The sequence below is a fragment of the Cnephaeus nilssonii genome, assembly GCF_951640355.1.
Source record: "Cnephaeus nilssonii genome assembly, chromosome: 6".
NCBI lineage: Eukaryota > Metazoa > Chordata > Mammalia > Chiroptera > Vespertilionidae > Cnephaeus > Cnephaeus nilssonii.
The window spans coordinates 91,171,539-91,199,110 of record NC_137077.1 but is presented as its reverse complement, the minus strand read 5'-3'; the positions used below and the strand labels follow the sequence as shown (position 1 = coordinate 91,199,110).

The 27,572-nt window shown below is 36.8% G+C and overlaps 1 protein-coding gene across 4 annotated transcripts in view; it reads right to left on the bottom strand.

The window, feature by feature from the left end:
- WNK1 (WNK lysine deficient protein kinase 1) overlaps nt 1-27,572 on the bottom strand; it is a 144,499-nt gene that overhangs the window by 17,022 nt on the left and 99,905 nt on the right. Inside the window, exons 10-25 of one of the 4 annotated variants that reach the window (XM_079773948.1) lie at nt 25,853-26,101; nt 22,849-24,084; nt 20,758-20,841; nt 16,219-16,368; nt 14,615-15,073; nt 13,572-13,850; nt 12,785-12,882; nt 12,528-12,690; nt 12,022-12,138; nt 11,538-11,711; nt 11,301-11,358; nt 11,040-11,162; nt 8,864-10,305; nt 7,212-7,295; nt 3,616-3,693; nt 3,137-3,197 (exon numbers count right to left, since the gene is read on the bottom strand). In XM_079773948.1, coding sequence (XP_079630074.1) covers nt 3,137-3,197; nt 3,616-3,693; nt 7,212-7,295; nt 8,864-10,305; nt 11,040-11,162; nt 11,301-11,358; nt 11,538-11,711; nt 12,022-12,138; nt 12,528-12,690; nt 12,785-12,882; nt 13,572-13,850; nt 14,615-15,073; nt 16,219-16,368; nt 20,758-20,841; nt 22,849-24,084; nt 25,853-26,101 — 4,855 coding nt within the window. The remainder of the gene's footprint in view (nt 1-3,136; nt 3,198-3,615; nt 3,694-7,211; nt 7,296-8,863; nt 10,306-11,039; nt 11,163-11,300; nt 11,359-11,537; nt 11,712-12,021; nt 12,139-12,527; nt 12,691-12,784; nt 12,883-13,571; nt 13,851-14,614; nt 15,074-16,218; nt 16,369-20,757; nt 20,842-22,848; nt 24,085-25,852; nt 26,102-27,572) is intronic. The other 3 variants (XM_079773949.1, XM_079773950.1, XM_079773947.1) reach the window with 3 other exon arrangements.

The window sequence follows — 27,572 nt, the reverse complement described above, 5'->3', positions numbered from 1 at the left end:
AGTAATTCCAGATATTGAGAGAAAGTGAGAGAAAACATGCACATAATTTTTATTACAGTATATTGTTAGAGTTGCTCTATTTTTTATGAGTCATTGTTAGTCTCTTACCATGCTTAATTTATAAATTAAACTTTATCATAGGTATGTATGTATAGGAAAAATCATAGTATACATATAGGGTTCCATACTATTTGCAGTTTCAGGCGTCTACTGGATACGTCTTGGTACGTATCCCCCACTGGTAATACTGAGTATTGTATAACCAAAGTAGCTTTGCAGCTTAACTACAATATTAGAAGATATTATAAAACTAAGGTTAACAAGCAGTTATACTGTTATTCACTCTTTAACTCAAAGATATAAATAAATGAAGGGAACACTGAGATTCTACCTAGGACAGTGGTCGGCAAACTCATTAGTCAACAGAGCCAAATATCAACAGTACAACGATTGAAATTTCTTTTGAGAGCCAAATTTTTTAAACTTAAACTTCTTCTAACGCCACTTCTTCAAAACAGACTCGCCCAGGCTGTGGTATTTTGTGGAAGAGCCACACTCAAGGGGCCAAAGAGCCACATGTGGCTCGCGAGCCGCAGTTTGCTGACCACGGACCTAGGATATTAAGACCCATTTTTAAAAAATATATTTTTTTATTGATTTCAGGGAGACATAGAGACATCAATGATGAGAGAGAATCATTGATTGGCTGCCTCGTGCTCAATCCCCAGGGATCGAACCTGCAGCCCAGGCATGTGCCCTTGACTGGACTCGAACCTGGGATCCTTCAGTCCACAGGCTGATGTTCTATCCACTGAGCCAAACCAGCTAGGGCTATTAAGACCCACTTTTAAATGAAAACCAGCTATGGCAAACTGGTTAGGTAACACTTAGGCAAAATCCTAGAACAAGACAGTAAAGGTGTTAGAACCATTAACATGCAGTTCTGAGCAACTTTAAAGCCACCTAGTTCCTCTCTAGGAATAATCACTTGTTTGAGCTTCTTTCTAGAGATAAATGTAGAATCTACACTGGCATTTTCTATATTTCACACAACCAGTACAATACTGATTTTGATATTTTCATATAATGTTACAACTTAGAGATCATTCTGTATCGATGTTTCATTCTTTTTAATGGCTGCATAGTGTTGTACTGAATGTATGCAAATAGTAGATATAATTTTAAAAAAAATGTACAACATTTTAAATGTCTGAATTTACCAATGAGAAACGAGAAGTGCTATCACTTGTGGTTTTATTTTGCATTTCTGTTATCATAAAGAAAGTATTTTCATGCCTACGTTTATTTTTTCTTAATCTTTTATTTCTTGTCCATGCTCAATTTATAGAACTCTTAATATTAGCAAAGTAGCCCTTTTTGGGATATAAATACATGCACATACATACATTTCCCAGTTTTTCATTTATCTTTGGACTAAATGACATGTTGTTTTCCAAGCAGAAAAACTGAAATCTAATACCACTTCTGGGCTGGGTATTAAACACAACAACACCTCTCTCTATATGAGGGATCAGCAAGCTACAACGCATGGACCAAATTCAGCCCACTGCTTGTTTTTGTAAATAAATTTTATTGGAAACAGTGAAACTCATTCATTTATGTATTATCTATTGCTGCTGTGGCGCTACAATAGATTTGAGTAGTTGTGACAGAGATTGTATGGCTAGCAAAGACTAATATATTTACTTTCTAGCCTTCTGCAGGAAAAGTTTGCTGACTCTGATCTAGACAGTTAAAATTTAAGCATAAAGGAAAATTTTCCTTTTGTCTCTCTACAGCACCATTCGTGTAGTATCTTTTTTTTTTAAATCTTTGATCCATTTGGGACTTATTTTGGTCTAAGGCTAGTGATCTTTGCTTTTCTCCCAGATGGCTGTCCAATTGTCCCAAACCATTTACTGAAATATCCCATCACGTTATGATTTGAAAGGTCACCTTTTTAATATTCTATTTTCCTGTGGTTTGTCCATTTCTAGAATTTATCATTTGTTCCAGTGATTTTTTCGAGTCACTTATTTTACAAGAGAATCAATTCCCTTGAAAATATTTTGAGAGGTTTTAAGTAAAATTTAGCATTTAGGAAAGATAAGAAGAGCCCTTAGGTAATCTTATTAATAGTTATACGGAGGACCAGCCAGTGTGGCTCAGTGGTTGAGCATCGACCTATGAACTAGGAGGTCATGGTTCAATTCCTGGTCAAGGCACATGCCCAGGTTGTGGGCCTGATCCCCAGTAGGGGTCACACAGGAGGCAACCAATCAATGATTCTCTCTCATTAATGTTTCTATCTTTCTCTCCCTTCCTCTCTGAAATCAATAAAATGTGTACACACACACACACACACACACACACACACACATATCTTAAAAATAGTTATACAGGGAAGTACATTTATGTCAGGTGGTATTGAGAATAGATATATTTTTATAAAAAGGGAAAATTAATATTAAGCATGTGGTATACAAAAATCACATTGCATAAGTATAGCTCACATTTAAGTATTTTCACTATTAAACTTGATTCTGAAGGAAAAGGCAACAAAAAAATATAACCTCTAAATTTCCTAGATTCTGTGGGACTGATGATTTAAATGAAAAGAGACTCACTACAAAACTTTAGAATAGCAGTAATTGATACAGACTTATGACTAAGCACAGGGTGATAAAAGTCCTAATAAAATATTTAAGTTGATGATACAGGTAATTTTTGCAAAATTAAGTTGGAAGTATGCCTTTCAAAAGAGATTTTATTTTATGGACATGCCAATTCTAATGACTCCAAAAAGAGATAAAAATTATTAAACTGATTAATTGAAATCTTACATTTGTTTTCTACCATCTATGCTATTCAAGTTTATCTCTCTATATTTAGTGTCATAAAAGCCAAGAAGTTATCAGTAAATTAACTTTTATATGTGCTTGAATTTTTTCATCTCTCTTAGCAAGAACCTAGGCCTAACTAATAACAAAGGGTTTTATGCTAAGAAACTATATTCCTTGCATGCTCTCCCTAAAAAAAAAAAAAAAAAAAAAAAAGAATGTGTTTTTGAAATAGTAATCATTTATAGGGAGGTAGCAATACTTCTAAATTACTATACTTATATTATGCTTCTCACCATCCTTCTGAGGCTGTGCTCCTGCTTCTGTAACTGCTGTTGGAGGCACCACGGACACAGGCTGTAAAACACAGATACAGATACCACAAAATCTTTAGCTTTGGTCAGTCTTAAAATTTAACCCTTCTATATTGCTTTCGTAATTTTTTCTCATGGATACTTGAATATAACTTGAATATTCATAGAAAACTAGTTTTAATCAGAATATTATTATGTCACATGCCTGAAAGGAAGAAGGTAAAACTTTAGTATAATTGTAACCAGAGAAAAAGGAAAGTATTTTTCAAATAAAATCTTTTCCAGTTACACTACTGGGTCAGTGTCAATTTTTCATTAACTGGTTTCATTTCTGCTGGCTTGAGAACAAAGAAAGACAAAATAGGTGTTAAAGGTATTAATAGTCTAGTTTACAGTTTATGTTCTAGGAACATAATACATTAGGGTTATGGGAAGATTTTATCAAGATTTTAAAAACTTACACCAACTGCAGATGTTACTGCAATAGTCTCTGGACTAAGTGCTCTTCTCAACTGAGCATCAAGATCTTCCAGAGGTTGCTGGGATTGAATGAAAACAACAATAAATATAGTTTTTTGGCATATCCAGAGCCCCTATGTATAGCCCATTTACATAGGACATACTGTTTTATGCTTTAGATTGACATTACATAACGTATGTCTATTCACAGAATATGAAACTCAATATACCAAGTTCAACTTAAGATATGTTGCTTGAATGATTTATCAGTTTCTCAAAAACGTTATGTCAACCTCAAACCTTAGAGAAACTGTTACATTTATGTTTTTATAGTTTCTAAGTTTTCTTTCTTACCTTTTATGTTTAATGTTACTTAAAGTGATAGAAAAGTTGTCTATTTGTCCTCTCCTTAAAATATATTCTGAAAAATGTATCAAGGTCTATTGGTAGATTAAGAGTATCACATGTTCCCTATTTTCTTTTTCAGTTTGGTAAATCTTTCTGAGACCTTGGCCTTACAAATAAAAGATGGCACTATCAAGGAATATTATTTTAATAAAGTCTTAATAATCTATACTCTTATACCTGCCCTATAAATGACAGCAAGGAGGAACTGGAGGTCTGAGTATTCTATCCTATTAATCAGGTCTTATTACCATCCATCTTAAGGCCATAAACTTTTCTCTTGCCACAGTCACTTAACATCCATCTATCTTGGCTTCCAGCAATCTATTCTTCAATAGCTTTTACTTATGCTATTACTAGAGGCCCGGTGCACAAAATTCGTGCACGGAGGGGGGTTGTCCCTCAGCCCAGCCTGTATCCTCTCCAATATGGGACCCCTCAAGGGATGTCCGACTGCCCGACTAAACGGGCAGTCGGACATCCCTCTCACAATCCAGGACTGCTGGCTCCCAACTGCTTGCCTGCCTGCCTTCCTGATTGCCCCTAACCGCTTCTGCCTGCCAGCTTGATCACCCCCTAACCACTCCCCTGCCAGCCTGTTTGCCCCTAACTTCTCTCCTTTGCCGGCCTGGTCACCCCTAACTGCCCTCTCCTGCAGGGTTGATCACCTCCAACTGCCCTCCCTTGCAGGCCTGGTCCTTCTCAACTGCCCTCCCTTGCAGGCCTGGTCCTTCTCAACTGCCCTCCCTTGCAGGCCGGGTGCCTCCCAACTGCCCTCTCCTGCTGGCCATCTTGTGGTGGCCATCTTGTGTCCACATGGGGGCAGGATCTTTGACCACATGGGGCAGCTATATTGTGTGTTGCAGTGATGATCAATCTGTATATTACTCTTTTATTAGATAGGATAGAGGCCTGGTACAGGGGTGGGGGCCAGCTGGTTTGCCCTGAAGGGTGTTCCTGATTAGGGTGGGGTTCCCTTGGGGCATGGGGCGGCCTGAGCGAGGGGCCTGTGGTGGTTTGCAGGCCGGCCACGCCCCCTGGCAACCCAAGCGGAAGCCCTGGTATCTGGAATTTATTTTCCTTCTACAATTGAAACTTTGTAGCCTGGAGCGGAGCCAAGCCTGGGGCTCTGGCAGCCATTTCTGTGGCAGTTAATTCACCTTCTACAATTGAAACTTTGTAGCCTTAAGCGGGGGAGCCCGTCCAGGGTGTGCGGAAAGCTTTGCTTCCCCTGTTGCCGCCGGCAACCTTGGCCTACTCTCTCAAGCTCCATTCTGCCGCCATTTGTTTGAATTTGTTTACCTTCTATAATTGAAACTTTGTAGCTTGAGTGGAGGCTTAGGCCTGCAACGGCTATGGAAAGCTTGGCTTGCTCTGTTACCTAGGAAACCTTGCTCTCTGTGGCTGTAGCCATCTTGGTTTGGGTTAATTTGCATGCTCGCGCTGATTGGATGGTGGGCGTGGTGGAGGTATGGTCAATTTGCATATTTGTCTATTATTAGGTAGGATTCCCTGTCAATATGTAGGCACTATCCACTTACCCCTCCACATGTCTTATTGCTGTTTCTCATCACACAGCTCTGTTAGAAATTATAAATACATTAGAGGCCCGGTGCACAAATTTGTGCCTGGGTAGGGTCCTGAGGGGGTTGGAGGGTGGGGGCCGGGATATGATTGGCCCTCTGGGCAGGTGGCAGGATGCCCTTGCCAGCAAGGGATCTGGATCTGTCCCATTGACATTCATGCCGGTTGTTGGGAGCCACTTGGCAGCATCTTTTATATTATTCCTTACTGAGCATCTAGGGAGGGGAAGTGGCCGTGGTGCCTGAGGCCGACTTCCAGGAGGCCAACAGCGCTGTTGGGATCATGCCGGTGGCACTGGGTGCCTGGCCCATTCTCCGGAGATTGGACATGCAGGACTACTGAGGGAGTAAGTGGCTGCCACCAGGGTGGTGGGCCACCAGGACGGGTTGGTCAACTGAGCAGCGCTCCCACTGTGTGAGTACACTGACCACCAGGGGGCAGCTCTTGCGTTGAGTGTCTGCCCCCTGGTGGTCAGTGCGCATCATAGCGACTGGTCATTTGGTCGCTTAGGCTTTTATATATATAGATGCTTCTAATGAGAAAATAGGTTTGAAACTCCCAATTTACAGAATTCCACAACGCAATTTTTTTCAAAACTTAGTGGCTGATGAAGTGAGTTCTCTGTTGGAGTTAAAACTTTATTATGGTAAGTCCATTAAATTATGTGCTACTGTATATCTGGGATTAAAGAAGTAGACAAATTCAGGCTTTTCAAATTAGCAATTTACTATGTTTTTCTTATTTTGTTCTAAAATAAATTCCTAATTTAGTTTCAATGTTTACTAGGCTTGACCCACACAGAAGCTTTTTCATGGTTACAATGGGTGCATAACGAGTACTTCCTATGGGAATTAAACTAAATGTGTGGGGTGGTAGAGTAGGGTGGGAAAGATAAGAATTTAAATACTGTAAGCAATTCTGACCATCATTCTACCCAGTGGGCAGAACTGTGAGACAGGAATCTCACATTCAGGTCACTGGTCTCAGTTCCTCTATGAGGAATCTCATTTCACCTGAGCTGAGTGATTTTTTTATTTAAAGATATATCTTTTTCATGAAACATCACCCTATAACCACCTACATATAAGCCAATTACTTAATTTGATGGTCATTAAAAGAAATGTCAAATTAAAAAAAATGGTTGCACTAAACTCATAGAAAAAGGGTATTATCAATTATTAGTATGGTACCCTTTCCTAAGGAACTTTCAAAGTTAATTCTGTATACATGTAATTTTTTACTTCCACGATAATCTAGAGCAAATTATCTCATACTTAAGATGCAATTTCACTATTCTACGAATAAGAGAAGGAATTATATTTGTTTGGCAAAATGTAAACTTTGCTATTTTCTTCCTTTGTAAAATATGAAAAAATATTAATATTAAATGTTTTCTGGATGACTTGAAACAACACTACAAATAAAAGAACTATGAAGCTTCTTACTTTAAATAGGGCTTGGGTTATTAGCTACACTATTTTAAAAGAAAGCTGTTACTAAGTCAAAACCAAATAGAAACCAGAAGTCATGATCCTGCAATGGAGAATTTAAATACCCTTTGTGAAAGAAAATAGGGGCACAAAAAGAAATATGACAAGTCTTGGGGCACCTGAGATAGTGAAGGTCCTGGAAAAGGTGGCAGCTGTTCACTGGATGGAATACCAGCTAGAAGTTCAGCACCCACTGACACAACCTACAGACAATGAAGGGAAATTCAAGTCCATGAGACACTGAAATGTAAAGACTGGAGAACAAATCAACAATTTAAATTGCAGAAGCATAAGAATAACATGTATCTAGTTAAGGCATGCTTGTCACCTGAGTTACACTCTTAAATAAGGACACTGTAACCATGATACTATTATAAGGGTTACTGTGACATCCTAATAAAATGAATAGTAAAATTTAATAAGAAGTTATTCTTTAGGGAAAATAGAGGGAACAAAGGTTGTGTGGACATGAGAGGCACAGTCCAAATATTTTTGAACCACTTCTTTGGTACAGTATAATCAAACTTTTCCTAAAATAAACAAGACTTTTCTGAGAAAACAAAAACAATTCAGAAGTAACCAAGGGTCAGGCCTGATAACAAAAGGTATCAGAAATCCAATACTATCAAGCAAGCAATTTGTTTTCTGTCTGAGTAAAGCCTCTATATTAACTACTGTTAACAGAATTTCCTATCAATGGCAATGCATGTAATACAGTAGGAAAAAAGTACAGCCTTATTACTTGGAAAAGATCAGAGATTGAAGATGGCAGAATGAGAGGAAACCCACCATAGCAGAATTTGAAAACACCTTCTAGTTATTTTATTACTAAGATTAGATTCTTTCTCCTCCTTTGTATCACATTTATTATTAACTTCCAATTTTTTATTGACCCCATATTACACATCTGTGGAATCTAAGCAAAGCAGATAATTTGCTTCATTCTCATTGAAACAAAGATTATGAACTTCTGTTACTATGTATAATTGCCAGTAGAAGCATTTAGCTCTCTTTTGGGATAAATTCCTTCAATTTGTACCAATTGGGTAGAAAAGCCTGTAATTTTACCTGATTATTATAATTCTAAGAAAATCGTGCAGTATAGATAACCGCCAAATCCTGCCATATTTCAAAAGGAAAAATATCTCATGTTCAGTGTACATATACACTAAAATAACTTATTTATAAATGACTTATAAATCAATCAATCAATCAATTTATTTAAAAAACTAGAGGCCCGGTGCACAAAATTTGTGCAGTGTGTGTGTGTGTGTGTGTGTGTGTGTGTGTGTGTGTCCCTCAGCCCAGCCTGCACCCTCTCCAATCTGGGACCCCTCGGGGGACATCCAGGACTACTGGCTCCCAACTGCTTGCCTGCCTGCCTGATTGCCCCTAACCGCTTCTGCCTGCCAGCCTGATCACCCCCTAACCACTCCCCTGCCAGCCTGATTGATGCCTAACTGCTCCCCTGCAGGCCTGGTCCCCCCAACTGCCCTCCCCTGCAGGCCTGGTCCCCCCCATCTGCCCTCCCCTGCTGGCCATCATGTGGCAGCCATCTTGTGTCCACATGGGGGTGGCCAACTTGTGTTGGAGTGATGGTCAATTTGCATATTTATTACCTCTTTATTATATAGGATACCAAGTGCCTATTATCAGCCAGACATTTTTATAACTTCATTTGTAATTTGCAAGGCTGAGTGGAAAAAATGCATATATTAGGAGGAAAAAGAATGGTTATAGTTATTAAATTATTTCAAAACAAGAATCTTACTGGAGCCTTAGTTAAAGGTAGCTTTGATGGAGCAGTTCCAGGTTTCACTCCTGGTGTAGTGCTGACTGGGGCTGATACATAGCTGACTGAAGTAGAAACTTGCCCAGGTGTTACCACTGGTATAACAGGCAATCCAGTTGTTCCTAATGGCAAACTGGTTGGTGGTAAGCAAGTATTTGTAGTTGAAGTCATGAGTTTGCTTGGTGCAACAGCAGTGGTTGGGATGCCTGGTGTGGCATTGGTTTCTACTACTAGTGATGTCTCCAATGAGACAGAGGCATGTTGAGTTCCAGATGAGCTGTGTTCACTAAAGAGAGATCGTAGCTTTTCCTCTAGAGTCTTTATGTCATCAATCCCAGGAGCTTTGGGCTGTGTATCAGCATCTATTTCAGGACAGTGTGTATGAGGCTGGTTGGGAAGCAAAGCTGGTTGAGGCTGACTATGAATTAGTGTCTGCTGTACAGCAGGCACACTGGCAACAGGCTGTACCAAAGGTGGGATAGTAGGTACTTGGGGTAATAAAGGTGTAGAAGTAGGTCCTGCTGCTTGGGGCAGGACAGGAGTAGACGCTATAACTGAGGGAATGACCAAAGGATGCACCCCACCAGGTTGAGAAATGGAACTAGATACTGCTGCTCCAGTGGAAGAGGAGGAGGATGGTGCAGAGTGGGACAAAGCCAATCCAGCTGTACTGCTATGAGATATTTTATCAAGTGAGTGTGCACTAACCACCACTGTCTCAGCTAGCGTAGGAGCAGAGGTGCTGCTGCTAAGCTGAAGAGATGGCTGTGAAACTATGCTTGGGAATGGAGTGGTGGTAGAAACTGAGGTTAATGTGGCTGCCCCTGTAGTAGTACTGCCTGCTGATGGCTGAGATAATGCAGGTTGAGGATTAGCCCCTGGGGCAGCAACACTGCTCACTGCAGAGGCTGAAGTTGTTGAAACCGGTCTAGAGGGGAAAGTACCTATACTAGAAACAGCACTCCCAGATGTGGGAGCCAGAACTGACTGGGATGTTGCTGATGTTGAGACAACTGCAGGTATTGTGATGCCTGAAACCACGCTGGAAAGTACCGGTGATTCTTCAGACACAGGTGGTATAGAGAGTTCACTTGAAGTTACACTTGTGCAGGTGGTCATCCCTTTTTCAGTGGGCACTGTAATCTCAGACTGAATTACTGATGTAGAAATGTCATTAAGAGGGCAGCTAGTTACAGGGACTGATACTGAAGATGTGACTGCTGCTGTGGTGGGGACTCCAGCAATGCTACCCATGGAAGGAGGTACTACTGGAAATGTTGGTCCTGTCTGACTAAAGTTGGGAGGTGCTGTATTGGGTCCTTCTGTCATCTGGGCATTTTTAAGTTCAGAAAAGGCCTGCTGTAGACTAAGGGATGAAGCAGAGTGAGACAAGTTCATTCCATGAGACGTAGAGGCAGCAACTGCAAAGGAAAAGAAAAAATTCAGAATCAGTCCATTGTAAAAGGGTGGATTCAAAAGACTGTCTTAGCAGCCTATTTTTGGATTATCAACTAGGCCACATACCAACAAGGTTTAAAAACTCTTCCAAGGGCCCTGCTGGCATGGCTCAGTCGACCTATGAACCATGAGGTCATAGTTCAATTCCCAGTCAGGGCACATGCCCAGGCTGTGGGCTTGATCCCCAGGGTGGGACATGTAGGAGGCAGCCGATCAATGATTCTCTCTCATCATTGATGTTTCTATCTCTCTCTCCCTCTCCTTTTCTCTTTGAAATCAATAAAAATATATTAAAACAACAACAACTCTCCCAAGGAAATGATAGGCTCTAAAACAGCAAAGTAGTTAGATCAAACTAAGTTATTGTATACGGTTACCTATTTCTGAAAACAAACACAAAACCATGAAGTAACCTCAAAGCATATGCAATAGTACTAAATGGAAAAGCAAACATATTACTGTATCTACACAGTATCTATTGCGTGGACTGTATCTAGTTATGGCTGTCCCTTTGGCTCTTTTTCTTTAATCTTCTCTATTCATCACTTATTTCCTTTTTTCATATATTTATCTGAAAATTTTCTACTCTCTTTTATTGTCTGTGTCATTGTTTGAACTACTGCTAGATGACCTAGCTTCCAATAGAGCAGAGATGCCACAAAATTTATAGAATTATGTTGTAGAAGCAATTCCTTACCCGTATCTGATATTTCACCGGTGAAAACTTTTGATTCTCGTAATCGACTTTCTGGCACAGGACTCACTATAAACCGTCTTCCAGCAGAATGAACAACTTGAGTTAAAGAACTGGTAGGAATGCCTAATTTAAAAGAAACAAACCATTTGATTGCATTATTATTATACTGTATATACTGTCACCAACATGAAGCTTTAAGATTTCATTATTAACACACTTTGGTCAAAAGTAAGAGCAAACACAGAAAGAAAAGAGATTCACCTATTTGTTGTGTCATGGAAGATGCAGGAAGTGGTTGTTTGAATTCTCCTTCCAATTTCTACAACAAACAAAAGTAGTTCAATTCATTCTCAATGCAATCTGAATTAGGCAAATTGCCACGTGCAAAGAGAACATAAATGTTTGATCATCTCAGACAGATGATCACTGGGCATTTTGCTTGGCACTACAGTAATATGTTAAATAAACAAACCTTCACTATGGGATTGTTGAACCTACTTGAGAACCTGAAAAGCCATAGTCATCCTTTCCCTGTAGACTCTCCAATCCCTGGTCACCCTCTGGTTCCACACTGACATCCTCACTGAGCATTTCATCAGCTTTTTCAATAATTTCCCGCACTTGATCCACAAAAGACTCTCTCTCTACTGCTAGAATGAAGTCATTGTTCACCTGTAAAAGAAATGTGATGTCAGTCTGGTTAGTACAATGTTTCTCAAGCTTTAAGTCATTCAATTACCAACTTCATGACTCTGCCCTATCTGCATACTAGCTATATTATTACTTACTTGATATGAAAATTCTTCAATACTAGTTAGACATGTCCTAGACAAAAACATCCAAATCACAGGCTTGGTGTACTAGTTATATTCACATAGAAATAAGTGTAAAAATAGATTACAAAATACTGTATATTTGGCTAGGGCAGTGGCTACTTAGATCAAGTACTAAAGCAAAATTGGAACTCCAAATGGAGACATACCATAATTGTTGCTATCTCCTCGGGATTGTCACCATCTAAATCAAATTTGAATGTAACCATTTTCCGATTATGAGTCTCTAACTGACATTCTACTACCCGGTCTCCTTTATTTGAAACCTAAAAAGAAAAAGAAAAGGTACTTCGTATCTTGTAAGACCACATTCACCTTTGTTACTGAATTTGAGAAAGTAATACAGATTATCACTTGAACTTAAGCCTGATGTTACCACTGGTATTCCTGGCACTGATACTCTGCTTCTTAAACTGGTATAAAGAAAATATTAGCCTTTGAGACACATACTCATCTTCCACTGAAGAGTTTGAAAGAAATGTAAACTAAAACTGTTCTTTTTCTAAAAGGTAAATAGAGTCTTATCATAGAAATATGAAATTTAACAGTATCATTTGAGTGATCAGAAAGTCCTAAAATTTCATCAATACACCTGAGACTTAGAAATATCTACATAATATAAATGATATGAAACACACATATCAGCAATACTCACATTCAAAATTCTCAATTTTGGGCGAGAAGTCTTTTCATGACGAGATCGACTTCTTACGGATTTCCGACAATGCCGTTTTGCAGTTCTCCCTTCATGCCTTCCACTGGATGATGGGACATTCTCATTGCCATCACTCATACCTGAAGCAACATCTGAATGTGCACTTCAAAAGAAGAGTTCAGTTTACAATATGAGATTTAAAGTTTTGATATTAAGTTTCATACTATTACCAGTCAAGGATAGAGGATTTTACTTACCTGTCTATAGAAGAGACCAAAGTGGTAGGCTGGGTAGGTTGTGGCTGTGCTATTGGAATTGGCTCTGGAGGAGCAACTTGAGAGACTCCCTGAGTACTCTGTGAATAGAGAGAATAATTCAAATCTTGGCAGTAATACATTTTATTTACTATTCACCATTCCCAAAAAGCTACTCTTTTTATTTTTCTTATCCCTCCCCTAAGTCCTAGAAGCACTAAATTTACTAGTAATTCTCAATATTCAGCATCTAGAGATAGTGGTCTTAAAATTCCAAAGGAAGTTTCTAAAGCTAGTTTCTGATATAGACTGCATGGTGTGTTACCAGCCAACATAGTTGCTAGATAGTGAGAAACTATTATTTGCCATGCAGCCAGCATCTTACCAGAAGTGTGCAATAGGGCAGGCAGAGTAAAGTGCAAAGATGATTCAGATCTTTCTCCTAGTAGGGCAAAAATGATTACTGGGAGCACAGCAGGATAAGATTCTTACGATTGCCAATGGCAAGAATTTGTGAAAGGAGAAGAATAATGGCTAAAGTACTAGCTAGAGAAGTGAAGTGCTAATAGGGTTAATCTTCTCCAAGGCACACTCACTTCCCAACAAAACAGCCAGTGGCAACAAGGCCCCCACATTGGCATTTCATTCTGCTGTAAGAAAAAGTCATTCAGAAGTTAGTTTGAAATAGTCTCCAAATGAGTTCTAAACCAGCGAACCTATGTTTCTGTTCTGTAATTTTTATCCCATTATATATATGTTTTAGATGTAAACATGCAGAAATTCCATTTACCTCCAGAGCTGCTTGCTGGGAGGATGTAGTGGGGGCTTGTGCTAAACTCACTGCTGGTTGGGACACTTGAACCTGTCCTCCTATACTGCCCACAGGAACTATAAGATTTGATTCCATGTAAGGCTGCACCACTGTAGGAAAGTAACCTGGTGTAGCTAATGCTTCTGTAGGCATGGGAGGGGATAAGACTGTAGAAGGGATGCAAACAGAAGCCACGCTGGAAGAGGGAGCAATATTTGAATCTCCAGGATATTGTAGTGGCAATCGAGGTGGGAAGCCCTGTGATAGAAATGAGGAAGGTGAGTTAGTGCAAGTCAGGTAATCAAATTAGCAAAACAGCAAGACATGCAAAGAGAGAGAGAGAGAGAGAGAGAGAGAGAGAGAGAGAGAGAGAGAGAGAGAGAGAGAGAGAATGCACAAAGCAAAGAAGAATAGTAGCCCACTCTTTTTCTAATAATTTAAAGATTTCTGATTTCAATTTAGGGGACAGGACTCTACAACTGTACTTTAAGTTGCTGTTTGTTTGTTTTTTCCTCCTGAAGATTATTTAAATAGGAGGAATATACATAATTCCTTCCAGAAAAAAATATCTACTTTCTAGTCAATCTTATGTGGAAGAATGAAAAAGCTCTTCAAGGTATCAGTCATTCCAGTCATATCATGACCTGCTAATCTTCTAAATCCAAACCCTGAAGCTTTTTATTGATACCATGTTAGCTACTCTATTTATTCTTCCTATTAGAAAAGTAGCCTGATGTACTCTTAGTAGCCATATCTAGCATTCAATTAGCTTACACTGAGTTTTAAGAGAACCACTTTTCTCCCAAAAGGTACCTTTAGAAAAATGGAAATGAATCAATTGTTAGACATCATCACCCTATTCTTTCTCAGAATTTTACTGTTTTAGTTTCTCTAGGAAAGATCAGCAACTACTGTTTTTGCTAGTTATTCTGACATTCAACTACTATATTCTCAAGTCCTTGATGTCTACTATAAGAACCAAACCCTCTGGGTGCCCTCCTTTTTGCTAGGCAACACAATACCTGGTACAGAACATCTCCAGAGGGAAGTGGACCCTCAGCAGCTTGTCCAAGGTTAGCTGGTAGTCCCATGGACTGAACTGCTGGCTGCAGAAGCTGTGGGTGAACCTGACTTGGCAGCTGAGTCACAGGCTGCAGAAGGGTTGGAAGCTGACTAGAAGCCACAGTTGATCCCCCTGGGATCACAGCTGCTGTAGCCGATGAAGCCAAGGTGAGCAGAGGCTGATTAATGCCAGCTGCGATTGTGATGGGAAGGGTTGAGAAACCTGTCTGTGCCGCAGACACATGAGGAGCTGATATAGGAATTTGAGAGACAGAGTACTGAGGGAGTAAGGAAGTAGGGAGTGGCTGTCCCATAGGGAGGAAATGAGCACCAGAATGGACTGGAACAACTGAGGGTTGTGTTGCAACTGAGATTTGAGGTTCGCCTTGGATAGTTGGTACTGGCTGGGAAACTGGAAGCTGAGAAGGTAAAGAAAACAAAACAGACAGATTTTAAAAAAAAAGAAAAGCAAGGCCACCAAAGCAAGATTTATGTATTAGCTCAAAGGAATGAAAATTTAAAAAGAAACCCTGGATACATTAGTGTAAGTTAATATGCCACATAAAAATAGGGAAAGGATTGCAGGATACAAAGAGGCTGATTGGCTACTGTTCCAGATCTTTGTAGAGAAGTTTACTAATGCTTCATTGTTCAACAATAAAATGAGGACCCTTCCACAGACAAGGCTTTTCTTGTTTATAGAATTAATTGAGATATATTTCCCATACCATAATTCATCGGCAGGTTTGCAGTGACTAAATCTATGACTGCTATTACAACAGTTACTGAAATTCAAATGAATTTCTTTCTTCCCAGTGGAATTATATTTCATCAATATTGCCTGTAACAAAGGCCTATAAAAGTAGGTATATTTACTGTATTTCACTGATTCTTGATGTAATCATCCCTCTCCAGCACTCTGTCATTTTAACATTTGTGAAACTAAGATATATCTTACAATTAATGGTGTGTCAGTACTTAGTGATACATAAAACAATGGTGCATTTTACAATTGATAGTATCTCAGAGCAATAAAATATGACAGAAACAATAAATTGTGCCAAAATACAAGCACAACAAGCCGCAGTGTTAAAGTTGGAAAAAGGTAATTCAGAAGAGCATTTCTTCTATGTGGCACTTTTCAAGTGACTGGAAGAATGCCTTAGAAAAGAAATCATTCCTTAAAAGGGGTTTTTATGACTTACTGTCATTAGGCAATGAGGGGTAAAACAATGCATAAATCTATACGAAAATACAGCATATTCCCTGGAATATCAGATACCTGACACAACTCTAGAAAATGTACCATTTATTAACTCATCAGTTTAACTCTTGTCAAACCTAAAAGTTAAACATTTTTAGATGGTCACTGCTCAGTACGTATCAATTTACATTAAACAGTGCATATGCACAAAAGGAGCATTTTTTTACTTCAGTTTTTGCAAAAAAACAACAACCAACTTTGATATTTCACCATGAGAGAAGGTAGAAGTCTATCTACATGAAATAACAGGTTACACGGAGTTCCCTTTAGCATATTCTTTACTAAATAGAAACTATTTACCTGTTTTCCAGCTGATACTTGAGGCAAGACCTGTGAAGCCTGAGGCTGACTCACTGGCTGTGCAGTAGTGGCCTCACTGGAGGTTGTTGTCTGTGGAAGTGAATACTGCACTGTCTGTTGAGGGGGGGCTGTCTGCTGTATTCCCTGTGCCTGAGAATAAAATATAATTACTCAGTTTTATTTCAAGTCATTAATAGCATGTTTTTAAGGAATTATGTTTGCCTAAGGCCTTCAGTGTCTGAAAATGATTTTAGTAATCAAGATATACACAACCCAAATTCATCAATTTCCCTTTACATTTCTTTTTTCCCTCTGGTGTTCTTTACTTGTGTGGTACCACCAAGAACAATTAACCAATGTTTCAAAACTTGAGTCACCACTGGTTCTTCACTCAACATTCCCCCTTGCCTCAATAGCAGGTCATTTATAAAGATCTTTAGATACCATATCCAAATAGGTCCTACCTCCTCCAACCCCACTACCCCTCTTTTTCCTATTTCTCCATTATCAGCTCTCACTTTGGTCCTCTATTAAACTAATCCAATATCCCCCTTTCATCTTTGCATTAATCTATTTTATAAACTGTATAATTAATTTGCTTGAAAAATAGCTCTGATTATAGCTACAAAATAGTGAGAAGAGCATTGTATTAGCAATTTTAGTTTTATCATTTACTAGCTGTAATACCTTAGAGACTGTTCACTTTACTGCCAAAATGAAGTTTCCTTCTTTGAAAATAAGGACACTGTCAATTCAAGTCAAAGCAGGACAAAGGGAATAACATTTGGGAGTCAACCATATGCTGGGCACTCTGGTGTAACACACTTAAACTTAATGCATGACACATATTTGTACTCAAATACTAATTTCTATAATAAAGTAATGGCTACCTTTTGTGTAACAAAAATCTGAACTTTAAGATTTTCTAATACCTGTAACTAATTTAAAAATTATAATATAAAAACAATACCTGCTTGTAATAAAAATTTTAACCAATACATCAGATTATAAAGTTAAGTGAAAATACCCCAACCCCATTTCTCAGTGGCAACCACTATTATTTGGTGCACACCTTTATGATTTTTTTACATGTGTAAGTACATTTTCCTTTGTTAAAATAAAAACATGCCTGTTACATAAAAAGTGTTCTCTAGTATGTTTTCATTTCATTTATCACTGGCATGAACGTTCCAATGATGAATATTTTGGTTGATTTTTTAGAAAAATAAAATCACCAGTAGTCATGTTCATTTTATTCTTATTTAACTATTTCTGAAAATGCAGTTTTCTTATTTTAACTTAAAAAAAATGAGGGACAAATGGCTGTTGAATTATGTAAAATATTTTCAGCAACTAAAATATATCTATCATATGTATGCAACTATAAGGCAACTCTGAATATAAGAAAATTCTGCTTTCCCACTGAAAAAAACAAAAAACTGGCAAACCTTTTTGGTCAACTTGAGTATATTTAAACTTTTCATTTACATGAAAATACTACAATTATCAAAGGTATTAATTTATATATCTAAATAAGATTGCTTATTATATAAGTATAGTAATTTAGAAGTATTGCTACCTCCTCCATCATTCAAACTCTTTGTATGTAATACATCAGTGTCTTTGTCTTCACTGAAGCTATGCTAGTGTTCTGGAGCATAACATAATACTTTCCCTTTGCATCTTGAGGTAAAATTTGCAGTGACAAGCATCTGTTTGAGTAATATTGGGAGAGGTGATTTTTTTTGCATTTGTCTTATAGACTTATATTCATGTTATCTTTGTATTAACTTCTTAAAGTAAATAAGTTGTTTATAATGACATACAAACCTGGAAGAGTAAAGGTTTGACCTGGAATAGTCATTCATCTAAGAATAAGAACCAAGTCTATGCTTAATTTCTTGACTTTTATTTTAAAACCAATTCTGTCGGAATTTGTCTATAAATATTTCCAAACACATACACTATTTTTAAGATCCTTACATTTGTTCTCACCAGTTTTATTCCATTAATATTTTTTGGTTATTGTTCAAAATAAAGGACATTAAGAGGTCTGTGATATGAAAGTACGATAAAGGCTTGAATATATGGTGATTCCCTTCTTTATACTAAAGAAAACGGATATATTTGAGAAGAAAAATCCCTATCTTATATTTGGGTATATGATTATCTCTCCCAACAGCATAAATGCAGAACCATGCTTACATCAAGATTTGGACTCTCTCAGCTCATTCCAATCAGCCTTTTTTTTTCTTTTGGTTCAAACCAGCCTATCCTGACTGTGTACTATCTGTTGCACATGAGTGCTGAATAAAAAATATATTCATGAACTTCAATTAAACAGAAACTAAAAAATACCTGAAGATTTTACATGTGCCCTACAGAAGAAGTTACTAAGTAGGGTAGCTCATGAGTTTTCTTATGGCAACAAACTAAGTTTTCCAGTAAAAGAAGAAGCTATTTTTTAGTACCTCATACCACTAAAAGGTACTCAATAAAAACATGAAAAATAAAAACAAGTCCCTTATCCATTATATTTCAGAAACCCATGAAATAAAGTAAATTTCAGCTAAAATACATTTCTTGCCTAGCTCTAATAAAACTAGAGATATGGTTTCCTAAGGGGTAAAATAAAAATCATATGTTAAAACAGATTCTACTCATACAGTACAGAAGATTAAAATCTTTCTTTTTTTAAATTTATGGAACCCCAGTAGCTAAAACAAATAAGTGCAGCTTCTTGGGTACCTCTACAGAATCTTAAGTCCCTATAGAACTTTAATATAGAAGAAAAGAACACTATAGAAACCCTGAATTCTGACTTGTAATTTTTAGTTCTATCCATTTACAGGTTTATATGACCATGGAAAAATTAAGTATTTTAAACTGCAAATACTTGACTCAATTTTATGATTCTACTTAACTTAAATATCATGCTATATTTAAAATAAGTCACAAAATAAAAATTATCTTAAAAAAATCACAAACATAAATTGATTCCTATTTGTACTGTAGAGATAGTCATTTAGCCATATTTTTTCCACAGAAGAGTCAACTACCTAATTATTTTAACCTGATATTTATGGAATTGTCTAAATAGAATAAGATATATAAGAAATGCCTATAGAAAGGGAAAAACAGAGTACACATTTATATTTGCTCAGTTTATTGGTATTGGCTCTGTGTCCAAAGACAGACAAAATAGGAGACTGGTATCCATGATAATGCTTCTATCCTCAACCAGCTTTATATAACTTTTAATCTATATTCTTATTGGGAGTTGTTAATATTAAAACAGAATTAGTTAAGGTTGGCAAAAATGTGACTACTCAACTTAACTATAAATATATATACATTCAAATATTTGTCTGGAAGAAACAGCAGGAGCAAGACAAAGCATATAATTCCCAACACCCACATTCTATAAGATAGATATGTTCACAGAGTTAAATGTGTATATAGCCAAATTAACCTTGTACAAAGAACACCTGATCTTAAACTAGTATCATATGACTACATGGTCACATGCTGGACCAAAAGCAGGCAATTTGTAATAAGAATTACAAGCTTTGGCCCTGGCCGGGTGGCTCAGTTGGTTGGAGTGTTGTCACCTATACCAAAAAAGGTTGCCGGTTCAATCCTCAGTTGGGTCGCATATGGGAGGCAACAGTACGATGATGTTTCTCTCTCTCTCTCTCTCCCTCCCTCCTGCTAAAAATCAATAAATATATCCTCCGGTAAGGATGAACAACAACAACAAAAAAGAATTAAAGGCTCTGTTTCAAAAATCAATAGGAACAGAAGCCAGCTTACAATTTGGTGGTTCAAAAACACACTTTTTAGGAAACTATGTACCATATAGTAACTATATATTTTATTTGAAACAGTTAATAAATATTCAATTGTTCCAAAAAGCATTATTTCCATGCAAATAATTATTACAAATATCACTAGTGATGATGCTCACAAAAGAACAAGTCATATATATAAGAAGAAATAAAATTGATATTCTTTATATTATTAAAACATGTATTGAATTATCTGTTTAAGAAGGCAGATAAATTTGACCAGCATCAATGATTCTTTTAATCTAGTAGATTACTCAAAAATACATTAAATAAAAGAGATTTTCTAAAATGTTACTGAATATGAGATATGTTTTGTTTTTTTTGTTGTTTTTTAAAAAATATATTTTATTGATTTTTTACAGAGAGGAAGAGAGAGGGATAGAGAGTTAGAAACATCGATGAGAGAGAAACATTGATCAGCTGCCTCCTGCACACCCCCTACTGGGGATGTGCCCACAGCCAAGGTACTTGCCCTTGCCTGGAATCGAACCTAAGACCCTTCAGTCCACAGGCTGACGCTCTATCCACTGAGCCAAACCAGTTAGGGTTGAATATGAGATATGTTATGTCTCTTGATTTTCCTTTCAAAAACTTAGTAGGCCATTTACATCAGAAATTTAATTCAAGAAAGATGTAAAACAGTGTATTGGCTTCTGCTAATCCATAAAATGTAGCAATGAATTGTTCTCACCTGCTGAGAATGTTGTATGGGTTGGGAAGATGAAACCCCTGTTACAATACTTGAGGATGGCTGACCCTGGCTCTGCCCCTGTGCCTAGAGAAAAAAAGTAAATACAATAAATTAGAAAATCCCTGAAGTAAATGTACAGAGAAGTTAGCCTTTGGCAATAAATGTTAAGCTCCTGAGAGTTTGCTTGAGTAAGATGAAACATTAACTTGATAAAGTATATATGGAAGAGACTGTTGGGGAATCTTTTGTAAGAAAAGGTTAAGAGAAGAACATACTCTGATCCTATGCAAAAACCACTGATAGTTAAAACCTAACCACTTCTGCTCAGGCTATAATTTTAGCTAAAAAAATGTAAGATTCCTAATACAATTGCTAATGACAATAATCAGGAAAAAAGTAATAAGAATATCAATGTAAAAATACCCCTCTATAAGTGAACAATGAAAGAAAAAAAGAGTATTTGATAATGCTAATTTGGTTCCTTTTGCTATTTCTTGTAGTGTGATGGTGACTTTTATGAAAAATGTTAAAAAAAATCTATTATCATAAATTGCTTACAGTATTATTTCTTAAGCAGGGGCAATTTTGCCCTCACCTCAGGGGACATTTGGCAGTATCTGGAGACATTTTTGGTTGATGCTACTGGCATCTACTGCGAAGACGCCAAAGTTGCCGTTAAACATCCTACATTGTGCAGAACAGCTACCCCAAACAAACAATTATCCAAAGTAAAATATCAATAGTGTTGAATTTGAGAAAACCTGACCTACAAAAGTCTAAGTTAAAATAACAGAATGTGGGGCTTTACAAGAGGTTTCTTTGAAGGTTCCTTGGATATAATATGTCACTACATCTTAACCACTATACACATTCATTGTTTCTGCAATATGTCTGTAAATTAACTACGTGATATTTGAAATTTTATTTTGGAAAGTTTAAAGAAGAATGGCTGGCAGTGCATTAAGATTTATAGTACAGACTGACAACTAACTACTGTAATGTTATAAGTGTACTGCATACCCATGCAGTATAATTTTCAAGTTTCTGGATCTTTTTGATTCTTGGTACTATTCTAAGTGATACTTTAGGTACACTTTCAGGGTTGTTTATGCCCACATAGGAAGAAAGTACAAAGGAGAACATACAGTTTTTTATAAAAGAGTGGAATATTTAAAAGATCCAAACTATGTCTTAAATATATAATTGCATAATCTTCTACATAGATCTTAATAAGACTTATAAATTTGATAAAATGTATCAAAATGTGTAAAATAGCTAATACTAAATTCACTTCTTGAATTCTATTATGGCCATTACTTGGTCTTTATTTGCAAAAGTGCATAAACTCGTAAACATAAATGACAAAATTTATATTTGTTGATGAAAACACCAAGGCCTGAGATATGTAATGTTCCTTAGCTTGCAACATATATCACAAGTTCTTAAAACAAATTTTAAAAAACCCCACCACCCACACTAGATTCTAACTTAGTTGCTACAAATTAGAATTAGTTAACTTTATGGATTAACATTTTATTTGGACATATACAGTGACTTGTTTGATTGATACCTTTTTAAAAAGGCATCTTCATTTTGTTAAAACAAATTCTTAAGATGTTTCCTTTCTGTCTTTTAAAATCCTTCCACACTAATGAAAATTCTGTGTATTGTTAATTCTACGTAAAAAAAGATTTTTTTTAAACTAGCCATGCTTATTTATAGGGAGAAATACTTCACATTAGTATTTATAAATAATTAATGTTGAGTCAACATCACAATATAGACATCTACTTTTTTACTACTAGTTTTAAATATGCTATCTATGGATAGAAGTAATTGATTTTGATAACCAACTAAAATTCTAGTGTTTATGTTCTTTTTCTAAGGGTTTGCATATATTATAAGTAAATTAGGCAGCTTCTCTCTCATATTTTGGTCTTAAATACAAATAGTTTATAATACCCCCAAATGAAGAAATTCAATAATAATTAAATTAAATAATATTCCTCATAAATGGAAAGGAGGGATAGAAAATTTAAATGTAATGATGCATAGTAGGGTAGTTTAAAATAGTGGAAGTTTTCCTATAACCTGTGGACGGAGTGCAGATCCTCCTGAAGAATATGAGGCAGATAAGACCTGCTGAGATGTGGTTCCTTGGGGGAAACAGAAGAAAAGTGGGGATTCTTGTAACACTGTCTGAGGCAGACGGATAAAGGGTAGTGAGACGTCAGAGCCAAAAGGTGCAGCTGCTCCCCCTGTAGGGGGAGGTGATTGAAAATCACTGGGGTCTGAAGAAGTAATTTGTGAGGAATCACTGGAATATTCTGGGCTTCCTATTGGCCAGTTCTGTCCGATAGGCTCTATCACAGAAACGGTCAATTCTGGGGCATAATTATGCTGTTCTTCAGTCACAGGCTGCAGGCGGCCATGTAATCCAACTGATTGAGGAGCTGATTCTTCCTGATTCAAGTCCATTGCAACCTGTCGATTTTGGTAAGCACGCTGAGGTAAAACTCCCCCTCCTTCTCCTGAAGAGGAGCTTGGAATGTGAACATGAAATTCAAATACACAATTGCTTCTGCTCTCATTGTTATGAGTTAACACAGCAGGCGCAGAATGAGGAACAAAGACAGGGTGAAATTTCAAACGTGTAGCATCTGTACTGATAGGTGCAGAAATACTAGAGAGGGGAGATCCTGGACTCAGTCCAGAATCTAATCTTAAATTCTGAAGGTGTCCTACCAAGAAAGCCTGTCCAGATGGAAATTCAAAGACAGAACTTGAGGTAGGGCCCCCTTGTACTGGCTTCTGTTCAGGTATCTGTTTCATAGGACTTGACAGTACTGGTGAGTTGTATGGAATACCCTCACACTGTTCTGCAACCTGGGCCTGGTACTGTACCCCAGCTAGATACAATGCTTCCTGAGGAAAAAAACAGTGAGCTTCTTCTGAAAGTACTAGTCCAGGTCTACAGTCACTGTAAACTTGAGGTGGTTCAAACAAAGGATTGACCGGTATCTCACATGGCTCTCCAGTTATTCTACTGGCTGTAGTACCCAGCATAACTACGGCCTCTGGTGTCCAGTTAGCTGGGCTGCCACCAGGTGGAAGAAGATTTTGGCCAACAGTCCTCAGCAGGGGTTGGAAGTGGTGAGTTTGGGCTTCCAGGAAGGAGGTGCTCTTACGCCGCTGGGAAATGGCCACCTTCGGTGGACAGGTGGGAGGTGGTGAAAAAGAAACTGGACGTTCATGGATAGTTGGGAAAAATATCTGTGATTCTGGGTATGTTGGGGTCCCCCCACACGGATGCACCATGGACTGAGGCTGTATCAACATGAATAAGACAAGTAATTCATACATTCATATGTGAAATTACATTTGACATGCACAACTGGATAGCTCTGTGTAACCCTATGAAATGGTTACACCAAATTTATAATTAATAAAGAAATAACAATACTTGTAGAAATTATGTGCATAGTGAAAATCCATTAAATACATCCAGGGTCGAGGTAATTATTTTGTAGGACTCATTGCCTCAGATAAAAGCTGCTTTTCCACAAATTTCCTTTCTCAAAAGAATTTAACTTTCTAAGTGATTATTTTACTTTTACCTACAATTAACATGCTTACTCTTAATACTTAATATAAATTACATCAGTAAAGAAAGAGTTAAGGGAAAACAATAAGCCCAACCATTTTTATAATATAAGGAATGCATTTTAATTTAAGCTACTGTACAAAGTCTACCTATATTCTATATTTTTATTATCCTCTCCTGTTAGAGGCTTCAGTGTTATTTTCTTATCAAGTAATTGTATGTCTTCTAAGTAGAAATCAGAAGAGATTTTTGGTGGATAGTAAAAAATACACAACTTGACTAGTGACAGTAATGTCTTTTTTCTGGTTATCCCAAACCAGATACAGTTAATTTTACTACATGAAACATGTGACAGATGCCAAATTACTAAATGTTTACTTTTCTGGTCCTAGTTAAGGGTTGAATAATTTGGTGTTCAAATCAGTAGGAAAGAATATAAATAACAGCTGACTTGATACAACAGTACTTTTTGGGGTCAAAGAAGCAGTTCTGGATTTAAAACTCTAACTTTAGAATCCTACCTTGCCCTTGCCAAGTGCAAACAGTGCACACTGTAATAATTCACTTTCATAGGCTCATTTTTTAAAATAGAATGGTTTCATTTTTTCAATAGGGAAGACCCCTATCAAGTTAGCAAAATAGCTCTTTGTTATTTTTTCACAACATCTAAAAGAGGGTTTCTATTAGTATTCAAAAGCTGTATCACTCTCATAGGTAAAAATCTGAAGATTTGGGCATTGCTAGATCAGAATGTTAACTATATTCTCTATCTGGAAAAACAACAGCAACGTCCCACAGTGTTTAAAACTTTAAAAGACAGATCTTTTATAGACATGGATGGGCCAAAGAAAATCATATGTACTATATATGTGACTAATGTATTCATTAAAGTCAAGATTCCACCTTAATCAATCTAAGAAAAAAAACTTTCATGAGGGAACATTACATGTCCTTTTTGTTTGCTGACACATCGTTTCAAACAGCTAAGAAATTAAAATCAACTTTCACTCTTCAATTATTATTCACTGACTATGGGGAAAAAAATAGATTCATCCAGTTTCATTAGCAACTCTAGAATAAAGTGAGGAGAAAACATGTATGGGTACTATTTGATAAAGAGAAAATTTGCCTTTGATTAAGCCAACAATGAGTTTAAAATACACATACTCTTTACTAGGATATGAAAATGCAAGGATTTGTATAGGTCAGTGGGGGATAGGAGAATATTTTTAAAAAGCTAAATTTTATTGTGCACACACTGATATGTGTCAAGGGTGTTATAAGCATTCTCTCTCATTACCTCCTTGCATTTTTTCCCCCATAAAACCTTATAACAAAAAATATTTCTACAGAACTGGTATCCAAAAGCATAACGTAATACTAAGTTCAGTCCTGTTCTTTAATTTTTATGAAAATTCTTGATGCCTGGATGTATTCATTGGTAATAAATTTTCATTTGTCAGGAATTTTATGGTTACATACAGTACTGACAAAGAGGGAAGGCAGGCTGGAGCGTCGGTGCTTGCGCTGAGAGGCAGAGTGCATAGGCAGGACACTCTCCAATGCTTTACAAAGCTTTTCGGCAAAAGTTTCCTCAGGGGCAGTCCGAAGGAGGGAAGGAGAAAGAGGTGCAGACTGCACTGGTGGTGGGGTGGAAGGAGCACTGGGAGAGATGCGGGACAGAGAGGGAACAGCAGAAAGATGGGGAACACAAACCGACATGCTACGGCCACGACGAGGCTAAACAGAAAACAAACACACACATGAAAAACACAGTACTTTGAAAACAAAATAACCGAATGTACAATGATAACAGGGCAAAGCTGACATAAAGAAACATTCTTTCCCCCCAATTCCACAAAGCCAATTTTTTTTGGAGAGATATAATTCCAGAAAGCACACCTGGCTGATCATATTTATTCTCTCTACTCTGTTGGTCAAGTACAGGTTTTTTTAAATGAACAACCATGATAATGATCACTTATCTTCCTAAGTATTCTAAAATAATATGAATTATTATGATTGTATGAATAAGAATGAGTGACTGAGGTAGCAGAACATACAGGGTAAACAATGAATATTGGCTTGTAGTTTCTGCAAACTTCTAAAGATTAAACAAGAATGAATTCTATTAGTTGAATGCACATTACAAGATATAGAAGATTTTAAGTCTGGATTACTTTGCAGGAGCGTTGGAAGCCTCAGGAAAGGTTTCTCAATTCTATTTGAGTAGGCATCAGATTAAAAAAGTTATTGCCTCACAGTATTTTATTTATTTTGCTTGCCTATCTTTATCTGTAAAGGCAATTTAAAAAGTCATTTTCTACCAGGAAAAGCATTTATCTTTCTAGTATTAATTCTAGTAGTAATTCACAATAGATACAGGAAATATTGTGTATTTATATTAGTCAATGGAAAATATCTTAAATGTGAATCTTTAAAAATTAACTTTAAAATTTTTTTCAGGTACATCAGAGATTCAATTTAGGTTTATAAAGTTTAAGGCACCTTAACACAAAGGTTATAATACAGCTACAAAACAGTACATCTAATACTGGAAGACTGTCCTGAGCAAGATTTTTATTTCCTTTTGGATATTGTAAACTGCAACTAATTACATTTTTTCTCCTAAAATTGGCTGCATAGAATGCTATGAGCCAAATTTATGGCCTGCCAGCAGCAAGTATATAAGTACTATTGTATGATTACGTATTTCATTCCTGGTTCTATTTTTCTTCACCCTTGTTTCTCTTTTATTTTAATTTCTAAATTCTACATATAATTGATATATTATTATAAGTTACAATAAAATCTTTCTTAAATAAGAACAAAATTATAAAAATTTATTAAGTCCTCCATATTTAATAACTTCATGATACCTCCATCATTAAAAGGCAAGAATGTTATTAGCAGCCTGCTTTTAGCACATCAATAAATATAACTATGTTTGTGGCTCAAATAGTTAAAATCTTCATAAATGATCACTCCATTTTCTTTTCTAAAGAAGGGATCCAATGTCCACAGCCCTGTAATGAATGAATGAAGCCGAAAAATTAAAAATAGTTTTCAAAAAGTCTAGTGTGATGATCCAGAAAAAAGTCAATTATAACAAGAGTAGAAACTGACAAGAAATTCTGACAAATAATATTTGCCAGATCACAGAAATACATCTATACACTCTTTATAAAGTTTTTCTAACCTACCTAATTAC